This window comes from Alligator mississippiensis, chromosome 7 (genome assembly GCF_030867095.1).
Source record: "Alligator mississippiensis isolate rAllMis1 chromosome 7, rAllMis1, whole genome shotgun sequence".
Lineage (NCBI taxonomy): Eukaryota > Metazoa > Chordata > Crocodylia > Alligatoridae > Alligator > Alligator mississippiensis.
Window position 1 is genome coordinate 1382529 of NC_081830.1, and position 14174 is coordinate 1396702.

At 62.2% G+C, this 14174-nt stretch overlaps 2 protein-coding genes across 2 annotated transcripts; both read right to left on the minus strand.

Moving 5' to 3' along the window:
• Positions 1-4756: 4756 nt before the first annotated feature.
• LOC106740120 (tapasin) lies at positions 4757-7839 on the minus strand. Its single transcript, XM_014608320.3, has 5 exons — positions 7814-7839; positions 7378-7769; positions 6812-7180; positions 6069-6380; positions 4757-5946 (listed from the first exon to the last, which is right to left on the minus strand). Exons 1-5 carry the CDS (start codon positions 7837-7839, stop codon positions 5924-5926), a joined length of 1122 nt encoding a protein of 373 aa, XP_014463806.3. The 3' UTR covers positions 4757-5923.
• A 2-nt stretch (positions 7840-7841) lies between these two features.
• Positions 7842-13850, minus strand: LOC132251582 (uncharacterized). The gene is made up of 6 exons (XM_059731468.1): positions 13769-13850; positions 9830-10156; positions 9392-9691; positions 9177-9284; positions 8590-8964; positions 7842-8282 (listed from the first exon to the last, which is right to left on the minus strand). Exons 1-6 carry the CDS (start codon positions 13824-13826, stop codon positions 7909-7911), a joined length of 1542 nt encoding a protein of 513 aa, XP_059587451.1. The 5' UTR covers positions 13827-13850; the 3' UTR covers positions 7842-7908.
• Positions 13851-14174: the final 324 nt, after the last annotated feature.

A 14174-nucleotide genomic window follows, 5' to 3' on the forward strand; every position in this document is an offset into this window, starting at 1 on the left:
TTATATGCCCCAAGCCCCGCCCCTTCCGGTCAGCTGAGTCCTTGACCCACCTGTCCACCTGGGGCTGCTCCCACTTAGCCTCTGGTCTTAAAGTGACAGGCACACCAAGCAGCCTGGCACACAGGCAAGATGTGTTCCCAGATCTCCAATCCAGACCAGCTTTGCTGCAACTTCAAGCCACGGGTCTGCATCCTCCTCTCGACAGCAAGGCAGAGAAGGTGCCTTCCCTCTTCTTAATGGCAACCCTTCCCATGGCTGAAGGCAGCTCCCATGTGCCCTTGTCAGAGCTTCCTCCACAGCCCCTGGGCCAAGCTCTGAGCTAAGCAACACTGCAAGTCCTGACATGACGCAACACGATGCCCAACCCAGGCACAAGGGAAGCAGAGCTCTTATCTGCCTCCCAGCGCCCTCAGGAACATTCCTGGTGTAAGGCCGGGCCTGGGGCACAGAAAGCCACAGCCTGGCATGGACACGTGTGCCTTGGCACAGGGGCAGACATCATTGCAGGGCTTTGGGTGCAGCTTCGTGTCCGCCCTGGGGCACCTGTACCGAGCAGGTGTTGCTGCTCCCTGTGGACTCTGCTCTGCTCCTCCCCACGGGAAAGTGAAACCATCAGGGACTTTGCCCGGCTGCAGAAGAAAGCTGAATGGACTCACAGACTCAGGTCCATGGGGCTGGGGGCTCTCAGGCTTAGCAGCTCCAGCCAGGGCCCTCTGCCCCCTAGTGAGTCTTGGTAGCCCCTGCACCACCTGCAAGCACCTTACAGGCTTCCAGCATCCTTCAAGAAGTGGGCACAGCCCACTGCCCTGTGACAGTGTGTGTATGTGCCTGTCTGCCGTGGGGCAGGGACACGGTGTGTGCACAGCCCCGTGCCCAGCTCCCATCCCATCTCTGCAGTTGCCCGGTGCAGAGGCCATGGCGAGGCCAGCCCTTGCCTGCATCCATATCTGCCAGGGCACTGAGAACCATGATGCCGATACCCCCAAAACAACACCCGACCCGGGCACAGTGGGGGTCACTGCTGGGGTGCAGCTGGGATCCACCCAGGGCCTGTCCTGGGTTGGGAGGGCCTGGCTGGGAGCTCCGGGGGCAGGGGGGCAGGGGGGATCAGGCACCTGGTGCACCTGGAGCTCATCCCCTGCCCAGTCACAACCTGAAACCCCCCTCCCTGCAGCCCCAAATCCCCTGCATCTTCCTGCCCCATCCCTGCCCCCAGAGTCTTTTGACCGTCCACCTACTCAGGGACCCCCAGGCTCATCATGACCCCCCACCACACACACACACAACTCTCCCCAGGGCCCCAGACCCACTTTCTCAGCCCCCCTGGTCCTGGCCCCACTCCTCCACCACCACTGAGCCTCTCTGATGGATGTGGGGGAGTCTGAGGGCTACAGCCTGTTCTACTCATCCGCCAGCAAAGCCCTCCCCTTAAGTGGCTGCAGCTTCAGCCCTTGAGGGAGCAGGCCACTGTGCCCTCCCCCCACCTCCCTTGGGCCACAATGCAGCCAGCTCTGGGGTGGAGCAGGGTGGAGTGCGGTCTGTTGACACATGTCCCCAAGCCAGTGCCTGCACCTCACCTAATACAGCACGATGATGATGAGGATGAGCAGCACAAGCCCCCCAACGCTGCTGCCGATGTACACGGGCAGGTAATCCGGACTCCGCATTCCCCCCTCCAGCTGGGCAGGGTGAGAGGTGAAGAAGGAAAAATTTCTCCCCAAGTCATGGCTACCCGCAGCGAGGACCTCCGTTATTGCCTCGTTTCAGCTCCCACTTCCTGCTTAACCAAAGCTGAAATGCTAGATGCTGCTGCAGACCGCCCTCCAGGGGGCACACCTCTGGTTTTGCAGAGCGTGAATGAGGTGAAGGAGGAGCACAGGGGCAGGCTGGGAGCCCAGGCAGGGGTGCAGGCGAGGGGGGCAGTTGCGGGGGTACCTTGGTGTGGGTGAACTCGTTGTTCCACTGGCGGAAGCAGCTGTGGTTGAAGTCCAAGAACAGCATCGTGTGGATGTGGGAGCGGGATGAGTTCTGCCAGCACAGAGACCCCCGCCCCGGTTACTGCTCCTGTCCCCCACCCCTGGAGGCAGCTGGGAGCCACAATGTGCCCAGCTCTGGGGTGGAGAGGGAGGGAAACAGCCAAGGGGAATGAGAACTGAGGGCAGTGCTGGGAATGGCACACAAGGGTTCAGGCAGGGACGTGCTAACTAGCTTTTGACCGTAGGCAAAGCCTCCCTTTTCAGCTCCCACCTCCTGCTTAACCAAAGCTGAAGCACTAGCTGCTGCTGGGGGAAACACCTCTAATTTTGCAGAGCGCTCACAAGTCACCAGGGCAGTAAAAAAGGTGAACAGGGGCAGGCTGGGACAGAGAGACTGCCCTGGGAAAGGTTAGCTTTGTGAGCAGAATAGAAAGAAGGTTGTTAATGCCTGAGGAGCGCAGAACGATCAGCCACGGAGTCACCCGACTCCTGCTGCAGCCCAGATTGAAATCCCATTGCTGCGGCATTGCAGGGCAGGGAAAAAAAGCAGGGGGTTTCTCCCGAGAATAAACACACCCCACATTGTGGGGGGGTGAGTATTGTATGCAACATATCACGGTGCCCCTTGGTGGACAGCTGCTGGACAAGACTGAGGCTTTCTGAAGCAGCAGTGGCAGGAGCAGAGAGAGAAGGGAGAGGGTCCTGCCTGTGCCCCCCACCCCCTGGCCAGCCCCTCACCTGGTACACGTGCTCCACACTCCAGTCCCCACTTTCCTTGCTGATAAAATTCACGTAGGGGGTGGAAGAGTCCAGCCTGCAGGGCTGGGGTGGGGGTGAGGAGGGGCCCAGACGCCTGGGTTCGCTGGGGGAGCAGGAGCTGAGACCAAGGGCAGCCTGGCACCCCAGCGGGCTGGGACATCTCATGAGGCCAGGTCAGGGGTGACAGCAGCTCTCGGGGCCAGCAACAGGAGGGGACTGGGCCAGGGCTGGGCAAAGCTCCTGCCCTGCCCCAGCCCCAGCCTCTGCCCCATGGTCTGGGCAGGACGGCGGGACAGCGGGACAGGTGCACACACACGCCCCCACCCCACATACACACACAATGCCCCCCGCACACACGTGTGTGCACATATCCTGTACTGACCCTGAAGCTCTGGGGACCGGGGCCCTCCCAAACTCACACATGCAGGCACACAGACATGCATGCACACCCACACACACACACATGCACACATCCCTCCTCCTTCCCAGACCATGGCTTCTGGGACCTGTGAGGGCAGGGTGGGGCAGGGAAGCAAGCACACAAACACATGCACACGCATGCATGCACACAGACACACTTGTGCTCAAGCAGTCACACACATGCTCCCATCCATGGCTCCCAAGAGTGAGGCTGGGCAGGATAGCACACATGTGCACACACAGATATGCACATGCACACATAAGTGCACCCACAAACACCTCCCATGCACACATATGTGCACACCCCCCATATGGAGACACACACTGAGATACCCTCCATGCACACAGGCAAACCTACACACACACATGCATGTACTCACCATACACTCATGAAGATAGACGTGCACATTCATGCATGCACACACACCGCCCCCAGATGCATCCTGGACCCAGCAGCTCCCAGGGGCAGGCCCAGGTGGGACAGCACACACATGCATAAAAGTGCACACCAATAGGGGCACAAGTACACAGATGTGCACATGCATGCTGCACATGCATGTACATGTATACATACTCACACATGCATGTGTGTGCAGACACACACATACACATGCAACCAGGCCTTCGCACACATATACACATACCCAAATCCTTGCACACATACACACACCCATGCATGCAGCTACATGCAAACATAGATATGCATGCACAACCCCCCCCCCCCCCCCCAATGATCCCACGGGTCCCAGGAGTGTGGCCAGGTGGGACAGTACATATACATGCACCCATGTGCACACCCACACACATCTACACACCAAGACCCACATGCACATCCGCACACATGCACACTTACCCATGTCTGCACGTAAACACACACAACCAGACATGGGGACACACACATTGTACCACCCCAGTGTGTCCTGGGCTGGGCGCCCCTTAGCTCCTTCCCCCGTGTGCATTGGGTGAGACCCCAGCTGGGAGTGGCCCTGGACCAGCCCCGCCAACAGCCCTGGGCACTGCCCCGCTGGAGCCCTGGCCAGACCCCCCTGACCCAGGGCACTGGGGCAGGAGCCCCTGGCAGCAGGTTGCCTGCTGGGCTGGGCATCTGTTGCCCCGCTGTGCATAAACACGTGCCCCAACACATGTGTGCACATCACCCCTGTGCATCCACACCCACCACTCAAGCCACCCTGTGCACCAGCACCCCCAACACCCCCCCAGCACACCCTCACGCACGATATACACGAGTGAGATTTCATGTGGAGCCATAGTGCGATCCCCTGCATTGACACTACTCAACAACTCATCAATCGAAGCAAATGTTATTTCTGGAACTAAAATGAGTACAGTCTGTAGTAGAAGCGAAGCAGAATTTTGGTAAATTATTTCTATCTATAACTTGTTAAAATGATTTCTTCTGAAAGTTTTATACGTGCAGCCCTCAGCATCTCACCACGCAGGAGCCACCCAGCTCCAGCTGCCCCTCAGCAGGCTGGGGTACCTGCTGCCTGGCACGTGTCTGCACACATGCATGCAGCCCCCCACACGCATGTGCATACCCATACACCCCCCACCGCTCAACACCCCCCCCCACCTCCCCACACACAATATACAGGAGTAAGACTTACTTTGGAGCTATAAAGCAATCACCTCTAGAGACACTGCTCAAATACACATCCCTCAAAGCATAAACACTTTTTTGAACTAAAATTAAAAAGTTAAAGTAGCCGTTTGATTTTTAGTGTTTGCTTTGTTTTCTATTTCTAATTTGTGAGAATGATTTCTTCTGACAGTGCTACGTGTGCAGCCCTCGAAATCTTCCCACAACTCATTAAGTGTCCCCCAGGTGAAATAACTGCCCGCCCCGCCTTAAAGTGCTGAGCAGGGCCACGCGCGCCCATGAGCGAGCTGTGGCCGGGCACCCCTGTCCCTGACTGCAGCCCTTCCGGCGGGTGGGGAGAGGGGGGACGCAGCCCCCCAGGGAGCAGGTGACAGGGGCCGAGGGGCTCCCGGGTGCCCCCCCGGGGACTCCTACCCGGTCCACGGGGAGGGGGCCATACTCGGCGCCTGGCAGGGTTGGCCCCCTGAGCACAGTGCCCAGCTCTGCTCCGCTGCACAGCGAGGGCTGCAGGTTTCCTGCATCCTAGCTGGTGCCAGGGAAGCATTGCAGCCACCCAGGGCAGCCGGTAAAACCAGTGTCAGGAAAGAAGGGGGCTGTCGGTCCCAGCCCCGGCCTTAGAGCTGTGGCCCTGGCCTCTGTGCTGTGCTGGGCAGGAGGGGGCGGCCGAGGGGGCTGCTGCGCCCTGCGGATACCGCCGGCTCCGACCCCACGTAGGACCCCGGGATGTCCCTCATGGTCGGGTCACGCCGGGCCCCTTTCCCCACCCCGGGCCTGGCTGGGGGCACCGGGCAGGTCCCCCCGGGCTCCCCCACCCCGCGCTTCTCCGGGCACACCAAGACCGTGGGCTGAGCCCTGCGGGGATCCGGGATCCCGAGGGCAGCGCTCAGCCCTGCTCTCCCGTCCTGTGTGCGAATGCTCCAGCGCTGCGTAAAACCGTCTCCGGAGCCGGTTGTGGCAGGATCATGAGGAAGCGGGGCGGGGAGGGACCTCCTGAGGCCTCCTCTCGTCCAGCCCCTGCTCACAGCCGCTCCAGCCCTCACCAAACCGTCCAGACAAGCGTGTGCCCGGGGCAGTCCTGGCAAGGCGGGAGGCTGCGGGGTGTCACTGGTGGTTGTGGGCAGGGTGCAGGGGGCTCGTGCACTGCAGTTCATGTGGTTGGTGCAGAGAGGCCTGCAGGGAAGAGCAGAAAGGGGGCTCAGGAGCCTGCCTGGGAAGCACCAAACATGGCCCATCCCTCCTCTGGTGCAGCGACCCTGCAGGGGGGCCTGAGCCCAGGGCAGACCCCTCCTCACCGGCGTCCCCCAGGCGCAGCTCTCTCTCCAATGGGGAGTCTCTGGGGCCGTGCTGCACGCACACTCGCACTCGCAGCCCCGGGCCGGTCAGGCTCCGGCTGGGCACTTTCCAGATGCTCCTCGCCATGAAGGTGCCATCCGGGTTGGGGCTGATCTCGCTGGGCTCACACCTTTCCCAGGGTTTCCCGTCCAAGCACCACTGGATCCGAGTGATGTGCTGGGGGTAGAAGTTCTCTAGGTCGATGGCAAACAGCGCTTCCTCTGCAGCATCCTCATCAGACAAAACCTGTATCTGGGACACCTGGGGCTGAGCTGGAGAAAGCAGCAGGAGAGTTAGGAGCCCGGGGCGGTGGGAGGTGGACAGAGAATGGCTGTTCTGCATCCTGGCACCAGGCTCACGTGTGGGGGATGTGGGGCAGGGAGCGGTCACCTGGGGCCGAACTGCACAGACACCTCTGTGGTCTCTATCCCTGAGCCTGGCCTGAGGGTCCCCTGTAGCTGCATGTTTTCCTGAGATCTGTGGGGCTGCTTTTGGTCATCTGGGCACCTGGCCCCGGCGGGCCCTTCTCTGTGGAGAGTCCTTGGAGCTCAGATGGCCAAGGGGGAGAGGGGCCAGACGGGATGAGGACTGGGTCAGTGAGATTGGTCCAGAGACACCTTTACAAAGAGCACAGGGGTCAAACTCATCACTCAATCATGGCCCCGGCATTGCCGCCAGGGTTTGAGAGCCTGCACACCCCTACCTCGGAGCGGCAGGGGGCCGGTGGATCGGGACGATGGCTGCTGCTGGGTCTCATGGGCCACCCTGCACTGGTACTCGACCCCGTCATCCTCGGGCCCCGATGGGGTGAAGCGCAGCTCGGACTCCACACTGTAGGACTCCCCGTCGGGTGCCAGGCTGGGGGCGGGGGTGCGGATGCTGTGGGTGTCGGAGCCATCCACGGGCCTGGGCTCCCGCTCTCCTGCTCCCTTGCGCAGCCAGGTCACCTCCAGCTGCCCGGGGTAGAACCCCGATACCAGGCACCGCAGGGTCACCGCCTGCCCGGGCACCAGGAGCTGCAGCTGGGACAGCCGGCCCACTTGTGGAGGGCGTGGACAGCGTGGGCGGCAGTCTGGAAGAGGGGAAATGTTGTGTCAGTGTGAGCCCTGGCCTGGAGGTCTGACACCCCACCCACCGCCCGGCCGGCCTGGCCCGTGGTCCCCAGCAGGCTCTGCCGTGGGCTCCCCTCGCCCAGCGGGGACCCAGCGCGGGGCTCTGGCACCAGACTTCATCCCCAAAAGGCCGACAGGCCTGTGCCGTGCTGCTCACCGCTGCTCCTCTCGACGGGGGTCCCCAGGCAGACGTGTCCCACCCGGCAGATGTACTTGGCGCCCAGGCCATGCTGAGGGAGGCTGAGTCTGGTCTCCTGCTGGAAGCTCTTCCCGTCCGGTGCCAGGACGGCCGTGCCAGGGTCGATGCTGTGCTCAGCCGAGTCCTGCAGGGTCACGGGCACAGATCCAGCGGAGCGCTTCTGCAGCCAGGTCACGCTCAGCTCCCCCGGGAAATGCCCCGCGATGCGGCAGCTCAGGGTGACTCGCCCCCCTGCAGGCACTGACTTGAGGATCTCTGACACCTCCGGGGGCTCAGGAGATCTGGGGAAAGAAACGCCCAGAAACAGTGAGAGGTCCCATAGAGATGAGCCTGGACCCCCCAGGGGTGACCTGCTCCCCTCAGACAGGACAGATCAACCCCCCCCACCCCCCACCCATGGACCTCCTGCCATCGCCCCATCTCAACCCCCACACATCTGTGTTTCCAGGTGGGTCGTGGGACACAAACCATTACCCCCCAGCGCTTGTTTTACTGGAGGGGGCAGCAATCCCTGCTCCTCCCGCCTGAGCCCCGGGCAGCCCCGTCCTCACCGGCGTCCCCCAGGCGCAGCTCTGTCTCCAGCGGGGGGTCTGCGGGGCCGTGCTGCACGCACACTCGCACTCGCAGCCCCGGGCCGGTCAGGCTCCGGCTGGGCACTCTCCACACGCTCGTCGCCGTGAAGGTGCCGTCCGGGTTGGGGCTGATGTCGGGGGGCTCTTCTCTCCCGGCACCGTCCCCGTCCCAGCTCCACGCGATGCGGTGGATCCCGCGGGGGTAGAAGCCGTGCAGGCGGACGGCGAACGGCACCTGGTCCGGGGGGTCCCAGCGCGGCCACACCTGGATCCCGGACAGCTCCGGCCGCGCTGGGGACACGCAGGAGCGTTAGGGAGCGCGGGGTGGGGGCACTGGGGGCACTTGTACCCGCCTGGCATCCCCGGGGAAATCCCTGCCGCGCTGCTGCTGGGTCTGGGATCCCTGCCGGGGTGTTCCCCGCGCGGCAGGTCCCGCAGCCCCAGCACCCAAGCCGTGGGGAGCAGGGGAGATCTCTGCCCCGCTCCCCAGCTCCTCTCGGCCTGTCTCTGCCGTCCCAGCCGGCTCGTGGCCGTCCCCCAGCTCCACAAGGCAGCTCCCCTGACTGTCCCCCATCCCGGGGAGCCCGGCCACACTCACCCCACACCCGGATCTCCCGGGACTCCCGCTGCTCCCCGATGCGCTTGGCCCCGTGGTGGAAGCAGCACCGGACGCGCGCCCCGTCGTCCTGCACCGCGGCGGTGAAGGTCAGGGAGGCCGTGAGGCCGGTCGCGCTTCTCTCCTGCGTCGCGGTCCAGCCCGGGGGCAGGGCGCGTAACAGCGGCAGGCGTTCGGGGTCGGCCGTGTCCCCGTGCGGCTCGGTGGCCGTCCTGTCCTTGCCCTGGACCCGCTCCCACGTCACGGCCGTGTCCTCGGGGAAGGTCCCCTCCATGCAGCAGCGCAGGGTCACCTCCTGGCCCAGCAGGCACTGCTCTGGCCCCCGCACCTCGGAGATGGTGTAGGGGGGTTTCCCACCTGGGGTAGGAGCAGGGGTCAGGTTGGGCTGATGTGGGAGAAGCATCCGGCCCAGGACTGGGGCAGGGGCAGGGGGTCGCGCGAGAGCGGGGGTAAAACCCGGGCAGGTGCCGTTCTCTATGGACGGGCGTCCGTCTGCGCCCTCTCCGTGCCACCCCGCCCGGCCCCTCGCCCTCTCTCCCGGCTCAGCGCAGCGACGCCGACGCCGTTACCTTTCCTCCTCCTCCAGCAGTTAAAGGCCGTGGCAGCCGCAGCTCCTGCTGCCACCGCGAGCCCCAGGGATGCTCCGACCACGGCGCCGGTGCGATGCGAGGCCCCACCTGGGACAGGACAGGAGCGGAGGGAGGGGCGGTGAGAGCCCAGCCTGGCAGCCCGGGCCCAGCCGCTCCTCTGCAGCCCGTCTCTGCCGGGGCCGGCACACACTCACCTGCCACGTCCAGGGGGAACTCCTCGTGCAGGGGCTGCCCCAGCGCCGCGTGGCGGGCGCGGCAGGCGAAGACGGCGCCGGTGTCGCGCAGGTCGGGGGCGAAGGTGTAGGTCAGGGTGAGGCTGAAGGTCCCGTCCGGGTTTCTTTCGGGGCTGGAGCGAGTGGAGCCGTTCAGGACCTGCCCGTCCCTCAGCCACGCCACGTCCACGTCCTCGGGGTAGAAGCCCCCCACGTGGCAGGGCAGGGAGGTGACGGCACCGGCCACGGCTGTACGCTGTGGGATGGAGATGGTCGGGGGAGCTGGGAGGAGAGAGAAGAAGGCCCTGCGCTGGGTGTGGGGGTCTGAGCACCAGCCCGGGTCGTTCCCAGGAGGCGCTCGGCTCCCACCGGTGCTCACGGCCACCGGGGACGCACGCGGGGCCCCTCTCCGGCCCTCACCGAGCACGCGCAGGCTGGTGCTCCCCTGCTGCTGCTGCGCCCCGTAGCCCACGGCACACGTGTACAGCCCCTCGTCTGTCACCGTCACCCTGGGCAGCAACAGGGAGGCGTCTCCTTTCTCCAGCTCTATCTCCGCCAGCCTGGCTCCGGGCTGGGCCCAGCTCCCAGCCTCTTTGTACTGTGCAATTCTCTCATCCCAGAGGGACCAGGTGACTTGCAGGGAGCGCAGGGCCACCAGCGCCCCGACATCGAAGTGGCACCGCAACCGGGCCTCGGCGCCCAGCAGGGCCTGGGAGGAGGGGTCCGTCATCACCCGCAGCTGGGAGCCTGCAGGGAGGGCGGAGACGGGCGTGAGACAGCGCGGGGCATGGCCTGTTACCACTTAGCTCTGTGTTGTTTGGGACCCTGGCACAGGATGCAGCCTATCTGTCTCCCAAAGGACTCTGAACCCCCCACGTCTTCCTGAACAAGAACAGATGAGAGAAGGATTTACAAAAGACAAGGGAGATGCAGAGGGAGACACATCTGAACCCTCCAGACAAGGGTGATAAGAGTGAAGTGTGGCGGGCCAGTAGGGGGCGCTCCTGCCTCGAGCCGCCCACCTCCCTGCGCCGCCCACCTTCCAGGCTCCGCGTGCCTCCCTGGGGTGCCTCCCGTCCGGCCGACCCCTTCCCTGGAGCACACCCGCTAGCCTGGGGTCCCGCTGCCACCGTCCAAGGCTCTGGACTCACTTCTGGCTCTGCACACCTTGGAGAACGCAGGCCTGATTGTCCAATGGGTGCTAGACCCAATACAGGCACTCGGGGCACTTCCCCAAGTCAGGGGCTGATTAGGAAAGTCTCCCTTAGTCCACAGACCTAAGGGCCCTCCTTGGCATAATTTAGACCCACCCCTCAATAAGTCTCCCACACCGGTCACAAGGAGAACTTTATTGATGACAGGGGTAGGGCGGAAACAGGGTAAAAGGTAGAGCAGGATCATAGAAATCTTACAGGAATATCAAAGGAATCCCATAGAGCAAACCAGGGTGGCTGAGGTAGCCGTTTAAACACATCTGAGTTACTGAAGCTAAATAGCTAGTCTGATCTCGAGCAGCTTACTCACTCGCATCGTCCAGAGGTGGTTGGAGTTTCCTCTGGAGGCAGGGCACTCCTGGAGCATGCGGTGATGAGGAGAGAGCCAGGCTCAGATTCACCTGGATGACCGCAGGGCTAAATGGCCCCTTCTTCCTGGCCCGGGCCCTTAAATAACCTCTCTGACCTCAGCAGCCCGGTCCCATCGAAGCTGCCAATACTGGCTACAAACCAACCAATCTCCCAAGCATCCCTGACTACCTGGGCCCGCGCAGGGCCGGGTCTTTCCCCCCTGCCCAGGTGACCAGAGCATTGCCTCCCAGGCGCCAGGCTTTTGTCATGTAGACAAGGTGCGAGATCCTCGCCCTGAGGGATTCAACACCAGCCTCCCAGGCTGGCTGAGACAGATCTCTGCAGAGGGGCACCGACGGCGGCATTTCTCCCACATGAAGCACCTCCCCTGGTCTCAGTGACATGGGGGATGGAGCCGGAGGACAACTCATTGACGTGGGAGATGGGACGGGAAAGCTCCTTCATTACCATCCAGGATGCAGAGCAGAGAGTCCAAGGCAAGGACCGCACTGAGCGCTGGGACCAGAGCAGCCGGGAGCACTGCGCGATGGGGATCCCTGCTCCAAATACTTATCAGCCCACGTCTGCACACACCAGCTCAGCCGCTATCAGACCAGTTCTAGTGATGACTCCTCAACTGGTGTCCAAAACGCTGAATCCGCCTGTCTGTGCTGTGAGCTCCCCCAGAGCAGTGCCGCCCACAGCCAGCAGTGATCATTCCTGTGATCCCGCGTGCGAGCCATCCTGTACTCACGAACACACCTCGAGTTCTCCCTCAGGCCATGGTTAGCTCTCTACAAAACCCCGACCCAGGCTCAAGTTTGTGTCCTGCGGCTTGGATCCAAAAGCTGCACCAGGTCCTCTCCTTTCCTGCCCGGATCCCTGCACCGACCGCGCGGGGGCTCTGCCCGTCTGCAGCTCCAGCAGCACCCGGGAACCGCGACCGGGTCCAGCTGCGCTGAGCGGTGAGACCCAGCTCTCTCCCCGGCTCCAGGAACCGGACCTCTACGCCCTTACTGCAACACAGCTTTCAAAACCTGTCTTTTGCTAATCAGACTTGAGCTAGACTTCCCCATATACCTAATTGATACTATGTAATATTGTAACTGGTGTATTTGTCTCTCTTGTATCGCTATTACTTTGTTTGAGGAATAATGGTCATAAACTGATGGAGAATAGGTTTAGGATGGAGATCAAAAGGCAATATTTTACAGTTAGGGTTCCTAAAATCTGGAACCAACTTCCCAGGGAAGTGGCCCTCGCCCCTACCTTGGGCAAATTCAAGAGGAGGTTGGACGATCACCTGTCTGGGGTCTTGTGAACGCAGCATCCATTCCTGCCTGTGGCAGGGGGTCAGGCTAGATGATCTGCTCCGGTCCCTCCTGCCCCGAGCTACTATGAAACTATGATACTTCTGGTGTCAGCATAAGTGCATATACTGGCAATAAATAACTGGTACGGTCAAGCTGGTTGCTCTCCTCTCTCTCTGAGCCTCATTTACTCTTCCTTCCCCTTGACCTCCCCATCTGCTCTGCACCGACGCTGCTTTTACCTAAGCCAGAGATCCCTGCGATGCCCAAACTACGGTGGGCTCAGCTCATCAAGGGAGTTACTGCTAGGACCACTGTGACAAGAGACTGGGATGTGCTGAGTTTTGAGGCAGACAAGGGTATCAGCTTAAAGTGCTGATCGAACCCGGCCTGCTCGCACGTACTCTGGTAGCACGTGCGTGTGTATGCGTGTCTAACTGCATTTAGGATTGTGCTGCTGAAATAGGGGTGAACTGAGTTCAAGGCACACGAGGGTGCCAGCCTGTCAGTGCTGAATAGTCTGCCCTGGCTCAGCTGCGCTCTGTTAGCCCGTGCTATTGTTGCCCTGATGGACTGAGTTCAGGGCATATGACAGCATTAGTCTGTCAGTGCTGAATAGTATCAGAGTATCAAAGAGCAATACACGTCCTCAGTGATCAGGATGGGGTTGGAGGAAGGGCAAAATGAGGCTCTCTGCTAAATAACCCAGCCTGGCTCAGGTGGATCCTGTTAATCTGTGTGTGTGTGTGTGTGTGTGTGTGACTGATTCGGTGGCTGGAGGAGCCCAGCCCCACTGAAGCTGAGTCCTGCAGGATAGCTCCATTGTGGCGAGGATGTGCAGACGGGAGAGACACAGCTCCGTATAGAAACACAAGTAACACAAGCAGCACATTGGTAGAGTTGCAGAGACCCCAGAAACATGCCCCTAATAAGTGATTGCACTCCAAAGTGATGGACAAATCTGGTACGCAGCGACACGAGGGGAGATGCTGCCCTGGACCCCTGAGGTGGTATTGGGATTCGGAGGGGTGGGGGGGCAGGTGCCTGCTGTGCTCTGGCTGCTTTGGGGTGCGGTGGTCACTGGAGCCCCCAACCCCAGGACATGGGGTGCCCTCAGGGGTGCCTGGAACTAGACGTTCCCTGTGGATGTAGACAGTTTTCCTGGCTTCCCTGGTGCAGGGACGGACACAGCCAGGCCCAGCTGGGCTGCGACTGGTGCTGGCCACAGCTCCCTGGCCCCAAGTCCCCCCTTGAACGTCTGGTGTGACATCCCCGCAGGAGAGGCAGAGGGAAGGGAGTGCAGCGCTGGGGAGCGGTCGGGGGGCTCCAGGCACCGCCCAGGCTGGGTCTGTGGACACCTGGGCTCTGCTCTGGCTCTGCGACCCCCTGGCTGGGCGGCTGGGGCAGTTGAGCAGGGCTGGATCCATCCGTACCATGGCCCTGTGAGCCCTGGGGCTGTGAGGGGTGCGTGGGGCTGGACTTACCGGCTGCCCCCAGGGAGAGGAGGGGGAAGAGGAGAACAAGAAGAGCCCCCAGCCCCATGGATCAGTGTCCGCGTGTCCGTCCTACTTCCTTGTGCAGGTGGGCAAAGTCCCCGATGCTTTCACTTTCTGGTGGGGAGGAGCAGAGCAGAGTCCAAGGGGTGGCAGCACCAGCGCGGGGTGGGGGTGGGGGTGGGGGACAGGTGTGCCAGGGAGGACACGGATCCTTGGCACCCCCAGAGCTGCACCGAGAGCCCTGCAAAAACGTCTGTGTCCGTGCCAGGGTGCAGGGTCTGTGCCAGCCCCGACGCTCTGTGCCCAGCCCCTGCCACGCACGGGGGCAGCCTCAAGGGGGCTGGGCAGTGGTGGAGCCCCCTGCTTGCCCCGTGCCTGGCTCAGGGGTGGGTTG

What these genes read in the sequence shown, in the direction of transcription:
- LOC106740120 (XM_014608320.3), bottom strand. Translation starts at nt 7,839, where the DNA reads ATGGGGCGATGGCAGGAGGTCCATGG. An exon ending in CCCCGTCGAGAGGAGCAGCG is followed by an intron (nt 7,181 to 7,377) that starts GTGAGCAGCACG and finishes CCCCTCTTCCAG; the next exon opens with ACTGCCGCCCACGCTGTCCA. An exon ending in CGGCCCCCTGCCGCTCCGAG is followed by an intron (nt 6,381 to 6,811) that starts GTAGGGGTGTGC and finishes TGCTTTCTCCAG; the next exon opens with CTCAGCCCCAGGTGTCCCAG.
- LOC132251582 (XM_059731468.1), bottom strand. Translation starts at nt 13,826, where the DNA reads ATGGGGCTGGGGGCTCTTCTTGTTCTCCTCTTCCCCCTCCTCTCCCTG. An exon ending in CCTCTCCCTGGGGGCAGCCG is followed by an intron (nt 10,157 to 13,768) that starts GTAAGTCCAGCC and finishes CCCTCCCTGCAG; the next exon opens with GCTCCCAGCTGCGGGTGATG. An exon ending in CTGCTGGAGGAGGAGGAAAG is followed by an intron (nt 8,965 to 9,176) that starts GTAACGGCGTCG and finishes CTCCTACCCCAG; the next exon opens with GTGGGAAACCCCCCTACACC.